Source organism: Gavia stellata, chromosome 15 (genome assembly GCF_030936135.1).
Source record: "Gavia stellata isolate bGavSte3 chromosome 15, bGavSte3.hap2, whole genome shotgun sequence".
In the NCBI taxonomy this organism is placed as follows: domain Eukaryota; kingdom Metazoa; phylum Chordata; class Aves; order Gaviiformes; family Gaviidae; genus Gavia; species Gavia stellata.
Genome location: NC_082608.1, coordinates 7,579,608 through 7,594,279, shown reverse-complemented (window position 1 = coordinate 7,594,279; position 14,672 = coordinate 7,579,608). Strand labels below are relative to the sequence as shown.

Here is a 14,672-nt window from a genome sequence, read left to right as displayed (position 1 = left end):
CTTCAGGATCTTTACAGGAAGGAACAGTATAGAGCCACTTTTAATTAGCAAGAGCTCAATCTTACCTTTGTTGCATGTTTCACGTACTCAACGCTGCAACCCCCCCTTACATGTACACAGCACGTACTCTCAGAATGAGGATCAAAGTCTATTACAATGGTCCCTGCTCACTTGAAGATACCTGTGAAATGTTAGAGAATAACCAGTCATCGATGTATCGGTTTATTCTGTAGTTTTAGCTTCCTTGTAGACCCACAAGCGTATTGCTGTATAGCCTGTATATACTACCTGACTTTTCACCCGTGATACAGGGATGTAATCTAATGTCGAGGCTGTAATTTGTGAGATCTTCTCCTAACCGCTGTTTTGATACACCCTAGCTCAGGAATTGGGAATCTCTTTCCCCTGCTGTTGTGCTGACTGCAAGGAAATTGTATCTATTCATAAGATCCTGAAATCTTCGCATGTCCATAAATAAACCAGGAAGTTTGAATGTTGCAGTGTTACAAGCGAAGGCTTGTAAAGGCAGCTGAAGCAAATTCATGATGTCATGATTTGCTTTAGCTCACATTAATTAAATGAGATAAAGGAATTGAGGTTGACTGACACATGGCTGATATATGTTTAGAGTCCTACTAAATAACTAGATTGTACAGTCCTAAACTACTAAAGTACACAGAGCTTCATTTCTTTGTAATTTGTATAATTTTCTGTTTTCTAAATGAGTATGTTTTTTCTGTTAGTCCAAACAATGCGTATCAAATAATCATCTCCCTAAAACAAGAGTTAATGATGGGCTGAAGATGCGAGCATCTGTTCGGATGACACGTTATTTAGAGTCCTGGGGAGCAGCCAGGCCCTTTGCCCACCTGAACCACAGAGAAAGTGTGAGCAGTGACTCTTCAAGTTCACTGGGAAGGCGAAGAAAGGTGAGGTTTGAAGTAGTGATTGTCATCCTACAGTTGCAAACTGCTCCCCGTGTCTATGGTGTGAACCTCAAAATCTGACATAGTTTTTGTGGCTGAATTTCTGCTGTTATTCTTGGTGTCAGATGTGTACACAGAACTAAGAAGGTATCTGTGCCACAGCTATTTATGTCAGAACTTAACAGTATTTAAACTCTGCCAATCTCTAGCATGCTATATTCATAGTAAACCTGCAAAGTAAAACTTTGAAACTATCTTTTTTCCCCTGACATTTTTCCATCTTGGGGTCCTGCTTGCTACATGTGGTTTTGGAAAAAAGATAATTTATCCCAGACTCCAGACGCACTCAACATTTACTTTAAAATGTATAGAAAATAAACAGTCCCTCCACATGCTCTGCCTACAACAGGATTTTATCAGTAAAGAATTTTTAAGATTAAGAACTCTTAAGAGTTTTAAGATTTTAAAATTTAAGAAAACTAATTTTTCCTTCCATCTGCCTTTCCTGAAAGCTGAAGGGAGGAGATGTACATGCTTTTAGGTGTGCTTCTGGAGGCGCAGCAAGGCTGTACTACTCTCTGTGGACAGATAGCTGTAGTAAATTTTAAATTAAGTGTCCATCCATTCAGGTTTGTGGAAGTGGTTTCCAGTCTACTTGCCTCTGCTGATGTTAGTTTTTTCAGTGTGTGGAGAAAAAAAAAAAGAGGAAAGATGTGTTCAATTATTTACTAGCATTTTTTTTGGTCAGAAAATCCTCACTTGTTAAAGCAGAAAACATTGCTGGAAAGGGTTGATTTTTATAAGCTTTTCTATTTGAGAATGCTTCTTGATTTTTATTTGTGAATAAAAATGTTTTTGGCAGCTTCCTGAGGTTTATTTTTAATGGTTGTTTGCCATTTACTGAGTGTATAGCTTATTCTTAATTCCTTATTTGATTTAGGAAATACCTTTGTGTTCCACGGGGCGCCAGAGAACTTCTGATAGGTTTGTCAAGTTCCTTCTTTTTTTAAAATATGTGATGCTGTGCTCCTCTTGCAGTTCAGTGTACTGTAAGCGTGTGATGTTTTGGTTGATTAATCACTCTGTGTATGGTATTCCTGCATTAGAAACATTAAGCTAAATCTTTGGCCTTTAAGACTTCTCAATTCATGTTTGTTATTGTTAGCAGACTCTAGAAGGAGCTTCCCCCCCTTCATCTGACTGGCCCCTCAGTCATTCAGGTTGCATTTTGCTTTATGGACTTTAGCAGGATGGAAGGGAGTAGGAAAGTAAGAGACCTAAAGAGCAGTGGAAAACAAATCAAAACATGTCATATATTGTATACATGTATATATGGTAACCGCTTGTGCTACCTCAGCTTTTAGTTTTCTTACTCATAGATGCTAGATTTGTTTGTAAATATTATAGTATAAAATACCTACAGTTTAACATAATATTATAAGTAAATATATATATATTACAAGATACGTAAAATACAAGTAGTATTAATATATGCCATTGTAGTGTAATAAAAGTTGGCACTATATGTAGAAATGCTTACAATGGTACCTGTACCACTGAGTTAACTAAGTAGGTGATTTTCACCTATGAAACATTCTCTTAGTTTATCGAAATATTGTCTTGAAAAATGCATGATTTGTGTAACTAGAGAAATGCTGAGTAAAGTGTTTACAGATGTATATGTTTATCTGTGTGGAGCATGCTTGTTTAACTTTTCCCTGGTAGCTCACCCCACTTGTGTACTGGGAAAGAATGATGCTCTGTAGCCATTAATTATTTCTGAACAGCATTTGATACGTGGACTTCATTTCATTCTCAGAAATTCATCTCAGAAGGGAAGGATAGAGGAAGATATTTATGATGAAATGATGTCAACCATTGAGGGCCTCAGTTCAACTAAGTATGCAGTATTTTTTTTTCCTTCATCTTTTCTTTGAGAATAATCTGCATTCTTAATTTTAAGTCTAGATATAAAATTTACTTCTCAAGAATTAAAAGTTACCAGGATTTTTGTCTTGCCTTTTTTTGGTCTTTGTTTTTTACATATTTTAGTTCCTTTCTGGTTTTAAGTTGAATGTAATGAGAGTATTACTGCACTATTATAGCAAGAAGCCAATGGTTAGTCTAGCTGTTTAATGTGGTATAGTACTATAAAATGGTAAAATTACTGCTTTGCTTCTTATGACTACCTGAAGTAATGAGCCAAACTGCAGTGTAGGATGGGACAGGAAGTTAATGTTTGTGTTCTGTTTATTAAAATAAGAAGTGTCAGGAAATGGGGTGCAGTCCTGAACAAAACCTATGTATAAAATCAAAACATATTTTTGGGGGTAATAATAAAATTGCTTTAGTGTCTGGTTCACTGAAGGTAAATGGTCTATCAGTAGCAGGTGGTGCATTTGGCACTACATTTGCATTTAAAAGCAGACAAACACAGGCAATGTTGTTTGTTGTTTTTTTTAAATTTAAAATACAGTATTTAAATTCCTATCAAATGTAAAAAGTGAATTTGAGAAGAAAAACTCTTTCTTTCATCTAAATTATATCAAGGCTGTTATCACTGTACCTCAACTATTTCTAATAGGGGCCTGATATTATTTAGGGGAAGTTTTTGGAGGCTGTGAGCCATGTCTAACATCTGCTATTATACTTTCCTATTTGTAAACCTTAGGGAAGGTCTGGGGTTACATTTTGCATGTAACTGGCAGATGCTGATGTCTGCGAGTGTGTTCTGGATCTGTCTGTCAGCTACATAAAAACGTAACTGCTCATATGTTATGTTATGAAGCATGAAGACCTTGTAGAACTGTCCAATGTGTGTAAAACAGTGGCACTCTCACCCTGTATACTATGGAGTATCAACTACAACGATGCTTTTGCATACTCTCCTTGGCCTGTTGCATACGTTTTGTAATGTGTGTCTCTTTGAATGCAGTCCGTGGTGTGGCAAATCGGATGACTTCTGTGGATTTTCACTGATTTTTGCAGAACCCGGTCTTGAAAAAGAGGTTGGTAAGAGCAAAATAACCCTTTTTGGCCTTTGATTTGCGCTTCAGAGCAGCGTAAGAATATATTTGAAACTGACTGTTTTAATTCTGAAACTGGATTCTGGAGGTGACTGCACATCCAAAGCGGTTTTTAGTAACTAATAGAAAGCAGATGTCATGATTCATTTGAGTTAGTCATTCTTCCTTGAGAATGCTAATTCTGTAGATTAAAGGAGATTGTCTCTAATCTGTGATTAAATTCTTGCCATAAGGGAGTTAGTAGGAGTTTGGCAACTTTAATATATGAAGAACTTCTCTCAAAAGTAATGAGTTTTTTTTTTTTTTTTAAAGTATTTCTGCATCCATAACGACAATACTTTGCTTTCTGTGGTTGTTTCATTGCAAGTATAATACTGTTATTTGTTAGGTACAGTGTACTATTTCTGTTTGAATAACTGTTCTTTAATTTACTGTGCTATGGTGTACTGTATGTAGTTACTGGAGTGTGTGTGCATATATACACTTTAGGTTTACTTCTGTGTATATCCTTTTTTTATAAGGATTTTGACTTAAGTGCATTGGTGAAGTGCTGATTTACACACTCGGTGGATTTCCCTCTAGATTTGAAATTATCCTTTGAACTGGGCTGTTTTTCTTGATAGATGTTCAAGTGAATTTTATTTGATGGTTTTCTTTTGTTCTTTTTTAGGTCTATGTATATTTTTAACAGTATAGTATAAATCTGCATATAAGTGTCATCACAAAAATGTAATAGAATTTAAAAAGACCCTGGAATTATCCTTAAGATTTATTATATTCTGTGTTTCAGTATCGCACCATTCCTATTCTAAAACTGAAGAGTTACTTCGCATGTGCCAGTTTTGTGTTCCTCTGTATATTTCTGATACAGATGTTTATAATGCCAAAGTAAGTGTCAGTATTTTAGTAATTTATAATTCAAATTAACCAATAGCTAAAGTGAAACTCACGTGCATGAAACTTTTTAAAGTCTCTTGGAGTTCCTGAGGGTTTATGTTTAAGAAACATACACCTCTTACGACTAATTTACCCCTTAATAAAGGAGTGCATTTATGTTGTTGGCGTAAGAGCCAACAACAGTATGAAACAGTATGAAAATAAAATAGAAATATTTCTTCAATACTGTGTTTGCTTAGTACACACAGGATCAGTTAAGTGAGAAATACTATTTTATAACGATAGTTGGTTGTAAGCACATTGAGTGAGCAATGGAAAGATGGGATTAGCTGGTTAAAATGTGCTCAGTGATCCTTTTGTCTGTAGAGATACAAGGAGGGAACTTTGAGCTTCTTCTTATACCTCCAAGAAAGCAGATGTTTCATAATTCTGAAAATTATGGCATATTTGTTTTTCATGGCTGTTGCAGTGCAATTTCCATGTGGTTTACGCATGGGGTAGTAGTTCAGGCTGTCAGTAAGGAGTAGAATATCTTAAAGTAATATTTGTGCAACAGAGCAACAATAACATGTGCAATGGTCATCCAGTACTGTTAGAAGAAAAAATCTATTTAAATTTAGAGAAACAGTGTTAGCAAACATTAGTCTGAATTGCTGTTTGAAATTTTTTTTCATTTAACACTGGTTTGTTTAATGCTTTCTCTTCTGTTTAGAACTGCAAAACTAGGAATTTCCTTTGGCATTGTTGCAGTCATCATTGTACTTATTTTGTTTGTGTGCTTTGCTGGGAAATGTATGGTAAGTTTATTTAAATAAAAAAAGTTTACTGTTTTCAAAAGTGGATGGATGTGATTTGGCAACTAGGTTTATCTTTTAGGATGATGAATTACGCTGTTAATTTGAATAGGAGTTACAGGAGCCTTGAACCTCAGGTTACCAGAAGATTTCATTGCCTGAAACAGGTTTTGATGTCTGCAAATTCTCACTGTAATGCAGAATTATTTGGGTGCCAGAATAGATGGGTAGGAGGGAGGAGGAAGATATTAACACTTGTTGAGTGGGATTGGGTTTTTTAAATTTATTTTTATTTTTATGTTTGTCCTTAACAGTAATTTTGGTTGTAAATCCTGGTATTTTCTATACTGGAAACAATATTAAAATCAAAATAAGTTTGAATGCAAGATTAGTTTTCATAATCATTTATAAAGCTCCATGAAAATTACAAACATATGAATAATTTATTGGCAACAATTTCATAGCTGTTAGAATTCCAAATTCACCATTACCTCAATTAGGACACTTTGCATTTGTAGTTCCTTTTTCTTTGCGTTATTAAACGTATGCAATTACTGTTTAAAAATATATGGTGACATAGAGACAGACCATAGAGATGTAGAGTTCAATGATACAAAATAAAAAAAAATAATCCTCCAGTCCAAGAACTATCTGGAGGCAGGGGTGGGAGAGGGAAGGGATTTTAGAGAGTTCCTTACACTCATCAAATCTGTGTTGTGCTAGACCAAGGGTGAGAGGGAATTCTGAAGTTCTGTTGAGAACATGCCACCATCATCCTATTGCAGAGTGGTGATGGTGGTCTCCCAGGAAAACTGCCACAGAAAGAAACGGTCTCTCACAGAGCCAGGTTCCAGTTGTGTAAAAGGGAAAGAAAAAAAAAAATGCACTCTGTACCTGGGATAAAGTTTTATGATTAATTTAAAAGTACAGTTAGATAGCATGTATGGATTTTATGTATATATGGTGGTTTTATATATCTATATATATGAGTGGATGGATTTTTAGATATATGTGTGTATATATTTGTTTATGTAGAGAGGGAGGTATGTGTATATGTATGCACGTATGGTTTCTACATACGTGAAAACACACAGAGAAAAGAAAATGCCATGATTGCAATTGCATCAGACGAGTTTTAATGCTGCGAGTGTTTTGATATAGCATCCTTGAATAATGCTTGCAATTGTTAAAAGTATATGCTTTACTAGATGTTTTTCTCTATAGCAACAAATGGAGGGTATAAGGATGGCAAGAAAGGGGACTGTCTATGATCGATTGGTTTTGATTTAGTCATCTGAATATTGAAAATGTAGTTCCAAATATAATGTTATAGCTTTATAACTAAAAAATACAACATAGGTTGTCACTATATTTTAGTAAAATTTCTTTAGAACTTTCAACCAGATCCTAATTTTATATTTTTAAAGCAGAAATTCAGAAAATTTTAGCACCCAGCCTCTTTGAAATAAGGAAGCATTATCTCTCTTGTCAGTTGTGGAAAGGCATTAGGCATTTAATCTGAATGACTAGAATCATAGTTCTACATTAGGATTCCAATGAAGACTCTTGACACTCTCCTCCAGAGAAAAAACATTTCATATTTAGAAATATTTATTCCCATGTATCAAAGTGTTATCCATGTTACTGAAACAAACTAATTTTGTTTACAGAAGTGCTGCTCAGAACAGTGGCCTTTCCTGCGCCATATTTGTGCTGTCTCAGAAAAGGTGGAAACAATGCCTTTACTTAGACTTCCTTTAGCAGTCATCACTATAGGTGCTTTGTTGATTATAGCCATTTTTAATTTGGTAAGTAATCACATTATCTTTCTTCTGTGACCTTATTGTAACATCCACAGTTTAAGTAACTTCCTGTATTCTTTTCATCAAGTACTGTTGCTTTTTGCTGCTTTTTCTCATGTCTGATTTGCAACATGAGTTGATTTACACAAGGATAATGCACAATGTCAATGTAAAAGCATTAAAAGTAAAAACTCCCAGTTTGTAGAACTAAAAGTACACGTGACGGACTTGAGTTCTCGTTTACACCACCTTTCCTTGCTTTCAAGATGGCATTTGTAATTACTATTGATTGTAACCCTCATCACTAAGATCGTCTTCCATTTTTTTTTAATGTGGGTTTAAATGTTTTAAGCAGTTTACTGTGCTATTTGCACTAGCTAGTAATAGTGCAGATGGGGGAGGGAACAATATAGCTTGGCTCTCTTTTAAAACCAAAGACATTGTGGGTAGTTACTGCTAGATTAAGATGCAAATGGCATCTGTCTTTTAACTTTGAGTATTGTATTGCACCTGGGGTACATACATTTGAAAAACAACCCTTTGGAGTAATCTCATGCTCAAGACCACTCTGCTGTGGGTTTTTAAAATAAGCTGTATGTGACACATCATGTTAACGGTTAAACCTATCTGATAGGTACCTACTGAAAGTGATGTCCTTCTGATCCCACGTGCTTGGTCTGCCATTATTCTGATTCCATGGGGAGTTTATTCTGAAAGCCATACTGCAGAAAATGCTTAATTTTCTTTTGTAGGGTTGTTTTTCTGCTGGCTTAGGTCCTTGAATTGACTCCCAGTGGTGTCAGATGAACACCACCGGAGACAGCCTAAAAGAAAACAGGAACAGCAGCTGTGAAACTGGGGGGTGAGACAGAACCACGTGTTTGTGCCAGCTAGCTGTTAGATTAGCATAGCCATAATGTGAAACTTTACCCCGAATTAAAAAATAAGTAAGTGAATACTTGGCAATTTTAACCTTCTTGCACCTTGTGTGTGCATATATGTTTAATACAACTATATGGGATATAACTGTATTTCAACATTTACATTGCAGTAGCAGTGAAAGGGCAACCAGATCAGGACTCATTGTATAATATATGGAGAAAAAACTTAAAATTAGTGACTACCTGCTAAAAAGTTTGTATGGTGGTTTTGTTGTTGTGTTTTTTTCTTCCAATAAATCAAGACTACTGAAAAGAACAAACCTGCAAACGTTACGGGATCAAATGACCTGTGTGCTACCACGTATGTAAGTAGAGTACCGTCTTCATTTCTAAGATTAAAATGAAATGAGTCTTGGATGGTGTGTATAATGTAGATGGATGGCAGCATTTTGATATTTTTTTCAACTTTTTATAAAGATAGAATTTTTAAATCGTTGAACACAAAGACTTACTCATGCCATAAGGCAGTTCTGGGGAGATTTTCTATCATTAGCTATGGCTTTACTCTGCATCTTTTAGGGATTTTCAAAAGTCTGGAGTACTCATGAATAAAGCTGAAGTCTTGGTTTATTTTGGTTACTCTGCACATTTGAAAGATGTCCTCTAGCATTTCTATAATGATAGGTTCAGCACTTACTAGTGACAGAAAAGTGTTATTTCTGAGGGTTTCATTTTTTATCTCTTTAATTCCAAAGTAGCATTCTATTTTGAGATCATCCAAACGTTTGGGATGCTCCTTTGTCACCTTGCCGCCCCTTTAGATGATAGACACATTTTTGAACAATGCGCAGCAGGTTGTGTGAGGATGCTTTCATTCAAGTCCTTATGACAAATGATAAGTTACACATATATATAATGCACACTGTACTCATCTGATAATTTTCTGTTCTTGCACATCTGTAAATCAGCTTTTTGGAAACACAACTCAATCCTGCGTGGAGGAAACTGTAAGTAGTGAATACATGTTACTTTAAACACAGATCTTTGAATATTGTATATATTACTGACAGCTGGCAGGTTCTGTTGCTGTATAAAACACAGCATTTTTAGGTATCTGACAGCAGAAAAGTTCTTCATGAAATCAAGATGTTTCAGCTGCTGTTGCTGTGCTGAATAAATTATGGCTTTGCAATTTTTTGAAAGTTCAGACTTAAAAGTAGATCCAAAACTTTGAGGAAAAAGCAGTAGAGCAGGATGATGATTATGTTCAAGTCTGAGAGATGAGAGCTGTAATTGCAGGTGTCCCAGTAAAGTATCGAGATAGGAGTGAAAGGGGTTAAATGGCCAACAGACCTGTGTAGTGTTCTCTAGGTAGTGGTTTCTTTTTCAGAGGCTTGCCTTCAGTGTTATAACTGTGAGTGTTCATTACCTTTTGGAGGGTAGACTCAATGCCTTTAGGATGACAGAGTTGGTATAATATGTTACTATATGGGCTCTGATCCTGAGTTACCCCAATAATTGTTCTGGTTTCATTCGCTTCAGCAGAAACATTAACTGTTTGGCTAGGAATCTCCCAGATCTGTGATAGGTCTGTGCTATTATGAGTGAAAGACAGTGCTTTGTACATAAAGAATAATAAACTCTTGAGGAGCAGAAGCTGAGGAAATTTTGGAGTTGTTTGTAGACTAAAGTACGCTACCTCAGCATCTTACACCTGTGCCTGCAGGGAGCAATCCTGTCTGCGCGACACACTTTGTACCACCTGACAGTTTTAATGCTCCCAGCTGCATGCTGACCTTGGACACCATGCCTGAACTGTGATTTCCTCTGGGAGAATCTTCAGTAATTCCATTGGATAATGGCCCTAGCTTGATAATGCTTATTAGCATCAAAGCTCCTGTGAAGGAGCTGTGTCTAAGGTTGGAGCACAGGTCATGGTCTTCACGTGTTACAGGTGGGAGAGATGGGAATGTGGTATCTGCTTAAGGTTACAAAGGGGGAGCACTGTCAAAAATAGGACCAGAATGCTGGAGTTCCTGATTCAGCGCCTGTTCACTGGACTATGAACCTACATTAGGTTAGTCTTGACCTTTAAATAAATATTTGCTTAAATTAGTAGACTTCAGAAGATAAACTCTCAACACTCTTCAGTTTTTATCTGACACTGCTTATGTTGGTGTGATGCTTTTTGTTTAAATATTTTTGTTTAACAAATTAAAAAAGTGAACTAAAAAAAAAGTTCAGCCTTTTAGTGCAATTAAAAATAAAGCTTTAAGTGTATTTAGCAAATGATTGTAATTTCTTCTGTTTAAATTACAATGATCATGAACTTAGAACATTTGCTATGGTTTGAAAGTCTCTTCGAGATAAAGCCTGAATAATGCAACTGCTTTTTAAATTCTTCTTTTACAGTATTATGCTTACTGCTGCATATTGGGGTTCATTGCTTGCTCGGTATTTCTTCAGATGAGCTTCGAACTCAAAGTTCTCCTCCTGTCCATTGCTGTGACTGTATACCTCATCATTTTTAATAACCTTCAGCATAGAAACTTGAGCTTCTATGACAACAGTACCAGGTGCAGTGTAAAGGTTCTTATAACTGACAATAATGTTATGGAGGTGTTAGATTTGTGTACACTTACTGGAATACTGAAACATCAAAATCATCTAAGTCAGACATTACAAACCTTTCTGTAAAGTTAATGACATGGAAATCATGTTAGACCACATCACTTTTTTTGGTGGTTTTTTTTTTTTTTTTTTTAAGTGTGTGTTTTCTGAAAAATTCTGTAATGTGGCTTCTGAGATCTCTGGAAGCTTAGCTTACATTAAAGACTAGGGCGTAGAATATTAATCTCATAATAAGGTTGATCTTCTGTTGAACTATGAAGAAAAGCCTTGCTGAAGTCTGATGCTCAAGCTGTGCTTGCGAGACCTTGCTAGTCAATAGGATAGTGAACTCTTCATTTACTTACCTTACTAACTGCACATATTTTGCAAAGTAACAGCAATCTACCTGATCTAACTGAAGAAACTATAAAAATACTTAAGAGAAATCATGTGGAAGGGTTTTACTCTTCATTTGTAGGTCTTTCTCAGATTCTCAGCATAGTCTCATAGTTGAAGATTAGGATAAATTTATTTTGCAGAGGCTAACTGTGATCCGTCAGCACAGCTTAAAAAAACCTAAACGAGCTCTTAATTTAGCCTCTAAATCCCAGGCTATTCATAAAATGAGAATTTAGTTTGATGCATTTGTTAAAATTAATAGATGTGGTAAGATAGACTGATCTTACTATGAAATGAGTGGCATCTCAGACTTGTATGGAACTATATACGGGTGTGATTTAATGACTGTCTTTGTTTTAGTAATGTGGGTTTTTATTTGTTATCATCTTTCCTTCCACAAATAAGAAAGTCTCTTTTCCTACTTCAGGGTTTTATTGGCTGTGTTTTTGTGGGGCAGAGGGGTGGAAAGCTGCAACTCAGTGCAATGGAAATTAAGATGGCTCCATTAAGATAGTCATGTTTACTTGAACATCTCACTACAATAGCTACTTAACAAGGTTTCAGCACCCATTTTGTCATTATGTGAAAGCTGTTCATGTACTGAACTGAATGATAATCCTTTCTCGTTATTAGGATAGGACCTAACACTTGTGCTGTATGTCTGAACAAAGACACCCTCTTCTGCTATGCTCTTCTTCCCCTCCTCTTCCCCTTCCAACCCTTAATCATGTGGATTTTCTTAAAGGATACAGATGACTGTATTGCTTTTTTGTTATCAGGCTTTTCATCAAAGAGCCAAGGATAATGACTAATTTATATCTGGTTCTGTTCTACATAACCCTAATTTTACTTGCAAAACAGGTATGTATTTAAAAAGCAATAGGTTAGTACTTTTACTTGCAGCAAGTTGATTCAAATAAAATGCAAAAGTGTTGTTAATTGAAATTGTGCTCTAAATTAGTATATATTTTTATCTTTTTTTTGTATTCTTGTACTTAGTTGTAGATAATGTACTTACTTGTACTTAGTTATAGATAATGCAAAAATTTTTACTGTGAAAGGGTGGGAACATTTTTATATTTATCAATAGAGTTTGCATTACAGAAGTCAGAACTTTCAAATTCTTCCAATTTGGATCTATCTGTATTTATATGTTAATATTCATCCTAAATCAAGGCAGTGATTCAAGGTAAAAAATAATCACCATATTATTAAAATGTCATTTTTGGTAAATACATCTGATGGTACCCAAATGACATGCATGCATACTGCCTGCTTCATATTTTTCTGACCTTCGTTCTCAAAGCACATTTTTCATAACTATATAGGCTCAAAAGGCCTTGAAGAAACTTTATTGCTACTACACTTTTTGAATAAATTGACTAATATTTTTCAGCAAGCTATTATATTGATTTAATTTATCGTATTTGGTCCCTTTGCAGATTGACTATTACTGTCGACTGGATTGCCTGTGGAAGAATAAGTTTAAAAAAGAACATGAACAGTTTGAAACTATGGAGAATGTTAACAGACTTTTGCTGGAAAACGTACTTCCAGCACATGTTGCTGCCTATTTCATTGGTGAAAAACGAAATGAGGTAGGTTTAATCTCTACTATGTGAAGGACAGTAAATTGGACTTCTGTGATGTAGAATGTCCTGCTAACAAGCACACAGAAGACTATAAGGTTCTGCACTCTTTGCCTCTTGTTTGTATCCCCAGATCTTTGTAAACCCAAGAATCTGTTATCCAGATGGCCTCAAAAAAACATGAACTTTTAGTGTCAGTCTCTGAAATCTGTTTTCAGAATCGGTAGTTCGGCTTCAGGACACGGCTTGAGTTTGGCAAATATTTAAAAAGGATTTACTGCTTTCCAAAGACCATATTTTACCAGAGAAGATAGGCCTTCTTTTTAAAGAAGTTAGTTGAGGAACAGATAGTATCTCCTTGGTAACAACCCCAGTAAGAAGTTCATCGATAATGATTTTTTTTCTTTTAAGACAACCATCTTATTCTGCCAGCATGTCATCAGAATAAATATTGCTGATTTCACAGCCGTGGTAAGTGTCATAAGACTGGCACTGTCCAGAATAGATGAGAATCTTTCAGATACATAGATACCTCAGCTTTTCCTCAGGCAAATCAACTTTGGTAATGTTTCTGATAAAATAAGAGATGCCCACTGTAAAGAACTGTAGCTGACTTCATAGGAAAACTGTAATTTGATTACTGGTTACAAACAATAATCACAGTTTTGAATACCTGTGGTGGAAGGTGACTGCTGACAATGTGTGAATATATTATTTTCCTGTAGGACTGGTACCATCAATCTTATGACTGTGTCTGTGTCATGTTTGCATCAGTACCAGATTTTAAGGTGTTTTATACTGAATGTGATGTCAATAAAGAAGGCCTGGAATGCTTGCGGCTGTTAAATGAAATCATTGCTGATTTTGATGAGGTAATTAAGCTTCTGGCAAAAAGGGACTGGATTACGTATTTACTGCAAAATAAAATGTTTCACTAGATCTGTGAGCATTAGAGGAGCAAACAGGCTGTTACGTTGAACTAATATTCTGAGTTCAGCCTTGCAATCTTGAAAGATATATTTCCATCTGATGGGGTTTTTCAATTACATCATCTAATGCATTAGTAGTATAGGCTGAAAGTCCTGAATTTCAGGACTTTATTTCAGTACTTCAGTGCTTTTATTTCTCCTGTGAGCAAGTAGAGCAAAACTGTGAAACTAACCCTCAGTACTTTCTTATCTAACATTCATGCGATTGATAGTATTTCTAGAGATGTTTAATGCTTACTGTAGACAGTAGGAGATTTCTGGTTAAACCCCACACTGAAATATGGCATTAAAGTCTCAAGTTTCTATTTTCCTTCCCTTCAAACAGCTCTTGTTAAAACCTAAATTTAGTGGTGTTGAAAAAATAAAAACCATTGGAAGCACTTACATGGCAGCAGCTGGTCTCAGTGTTACGCCAGGCCAAGAGAACAACCAGGTACGTTGTCTCCGAAATCTGCCTTTGGTATTCTGTGTGTACATAAGTGCGTTTCAAAGTAACAAAATGTAATGTGATATAAAAGTAAATCAGCAAGAGTGACTTTCTGAAATGTGGAAAAAGATGATAAAAGTGTATTGTCTCCTGTTGGGTTCACTATTTATCTCCTAGTTCCATTTTTTTTCTAAGCAGGTATTAAGTCTGTAACCCCAGCATACTTTTTACATCTTTAGTCTTTGATTCCAGTGGCTTAACATTTCTAGATGCATAACAGAGTAGCTCTAATAATAGCGAAGTCAAAGAATGGCTGCCAAAGAACAGGCCTT

General features: G+C 35.6%; 1 protein-coding gene across 1 annotated transcript in view; it reads left to right on the top strand.

The window, feature by feature from the left end:
• ADCY7 (adenylate cyclase 7) overlaps positions 1–14,672 on the top strand; it is a 31,354-nt gene that overhangs the window by 15,078 nt on the left and 1,604 nt on the right. Inside the window, exons 10-23 of the mRNA XM_059824705.1 lie at positions 744–929; positions 1,867–1,910; positions 2,746–2,826; positions 3,862–3,934; positions 4,743–4,840; positions 5,562–5,646; positions 7,314–7,451; positions 8,629–8,691; positions 9,295–9,333; positions 10,739–10,902; positions 12,115–12,196; positions 12,778–12,933; positions 13,650–13,796; positions 14,239–14,346. Of these exons, the coding sequence (XP_059680688.1) occupies positions 744–929; positions 1,867–1,910; positions 2,746–2,826; positions 3,862–3,934; positions 4,743–4,840; positions 5,562–5,646; positions 7,314–7,451; positions 8,629–8,691; positions 9,295–9,333; positions 10,739–10,902; positions 12,115–12,196; positions 12,778–12,933; positions 13,650–13,796; positions 14,239–14,346 (1,464 nt within the window). The remainder of the gene's footprint in view (positions 1–743; positions 930–1,866; positions 1,911–2,745; positions 2,827–3,861; positions 3,935–4,742; positions 4,841–5,561; positions 5,647–7,313; positions 7,452–8,628; positions 8,692–9,294; positions 9,334–10,738; positions 10,903–12,114; positions 12,197–12,777; positions 12,934–13,649; positions 13,797–14,238; positions 14,347–14,672) is intronic.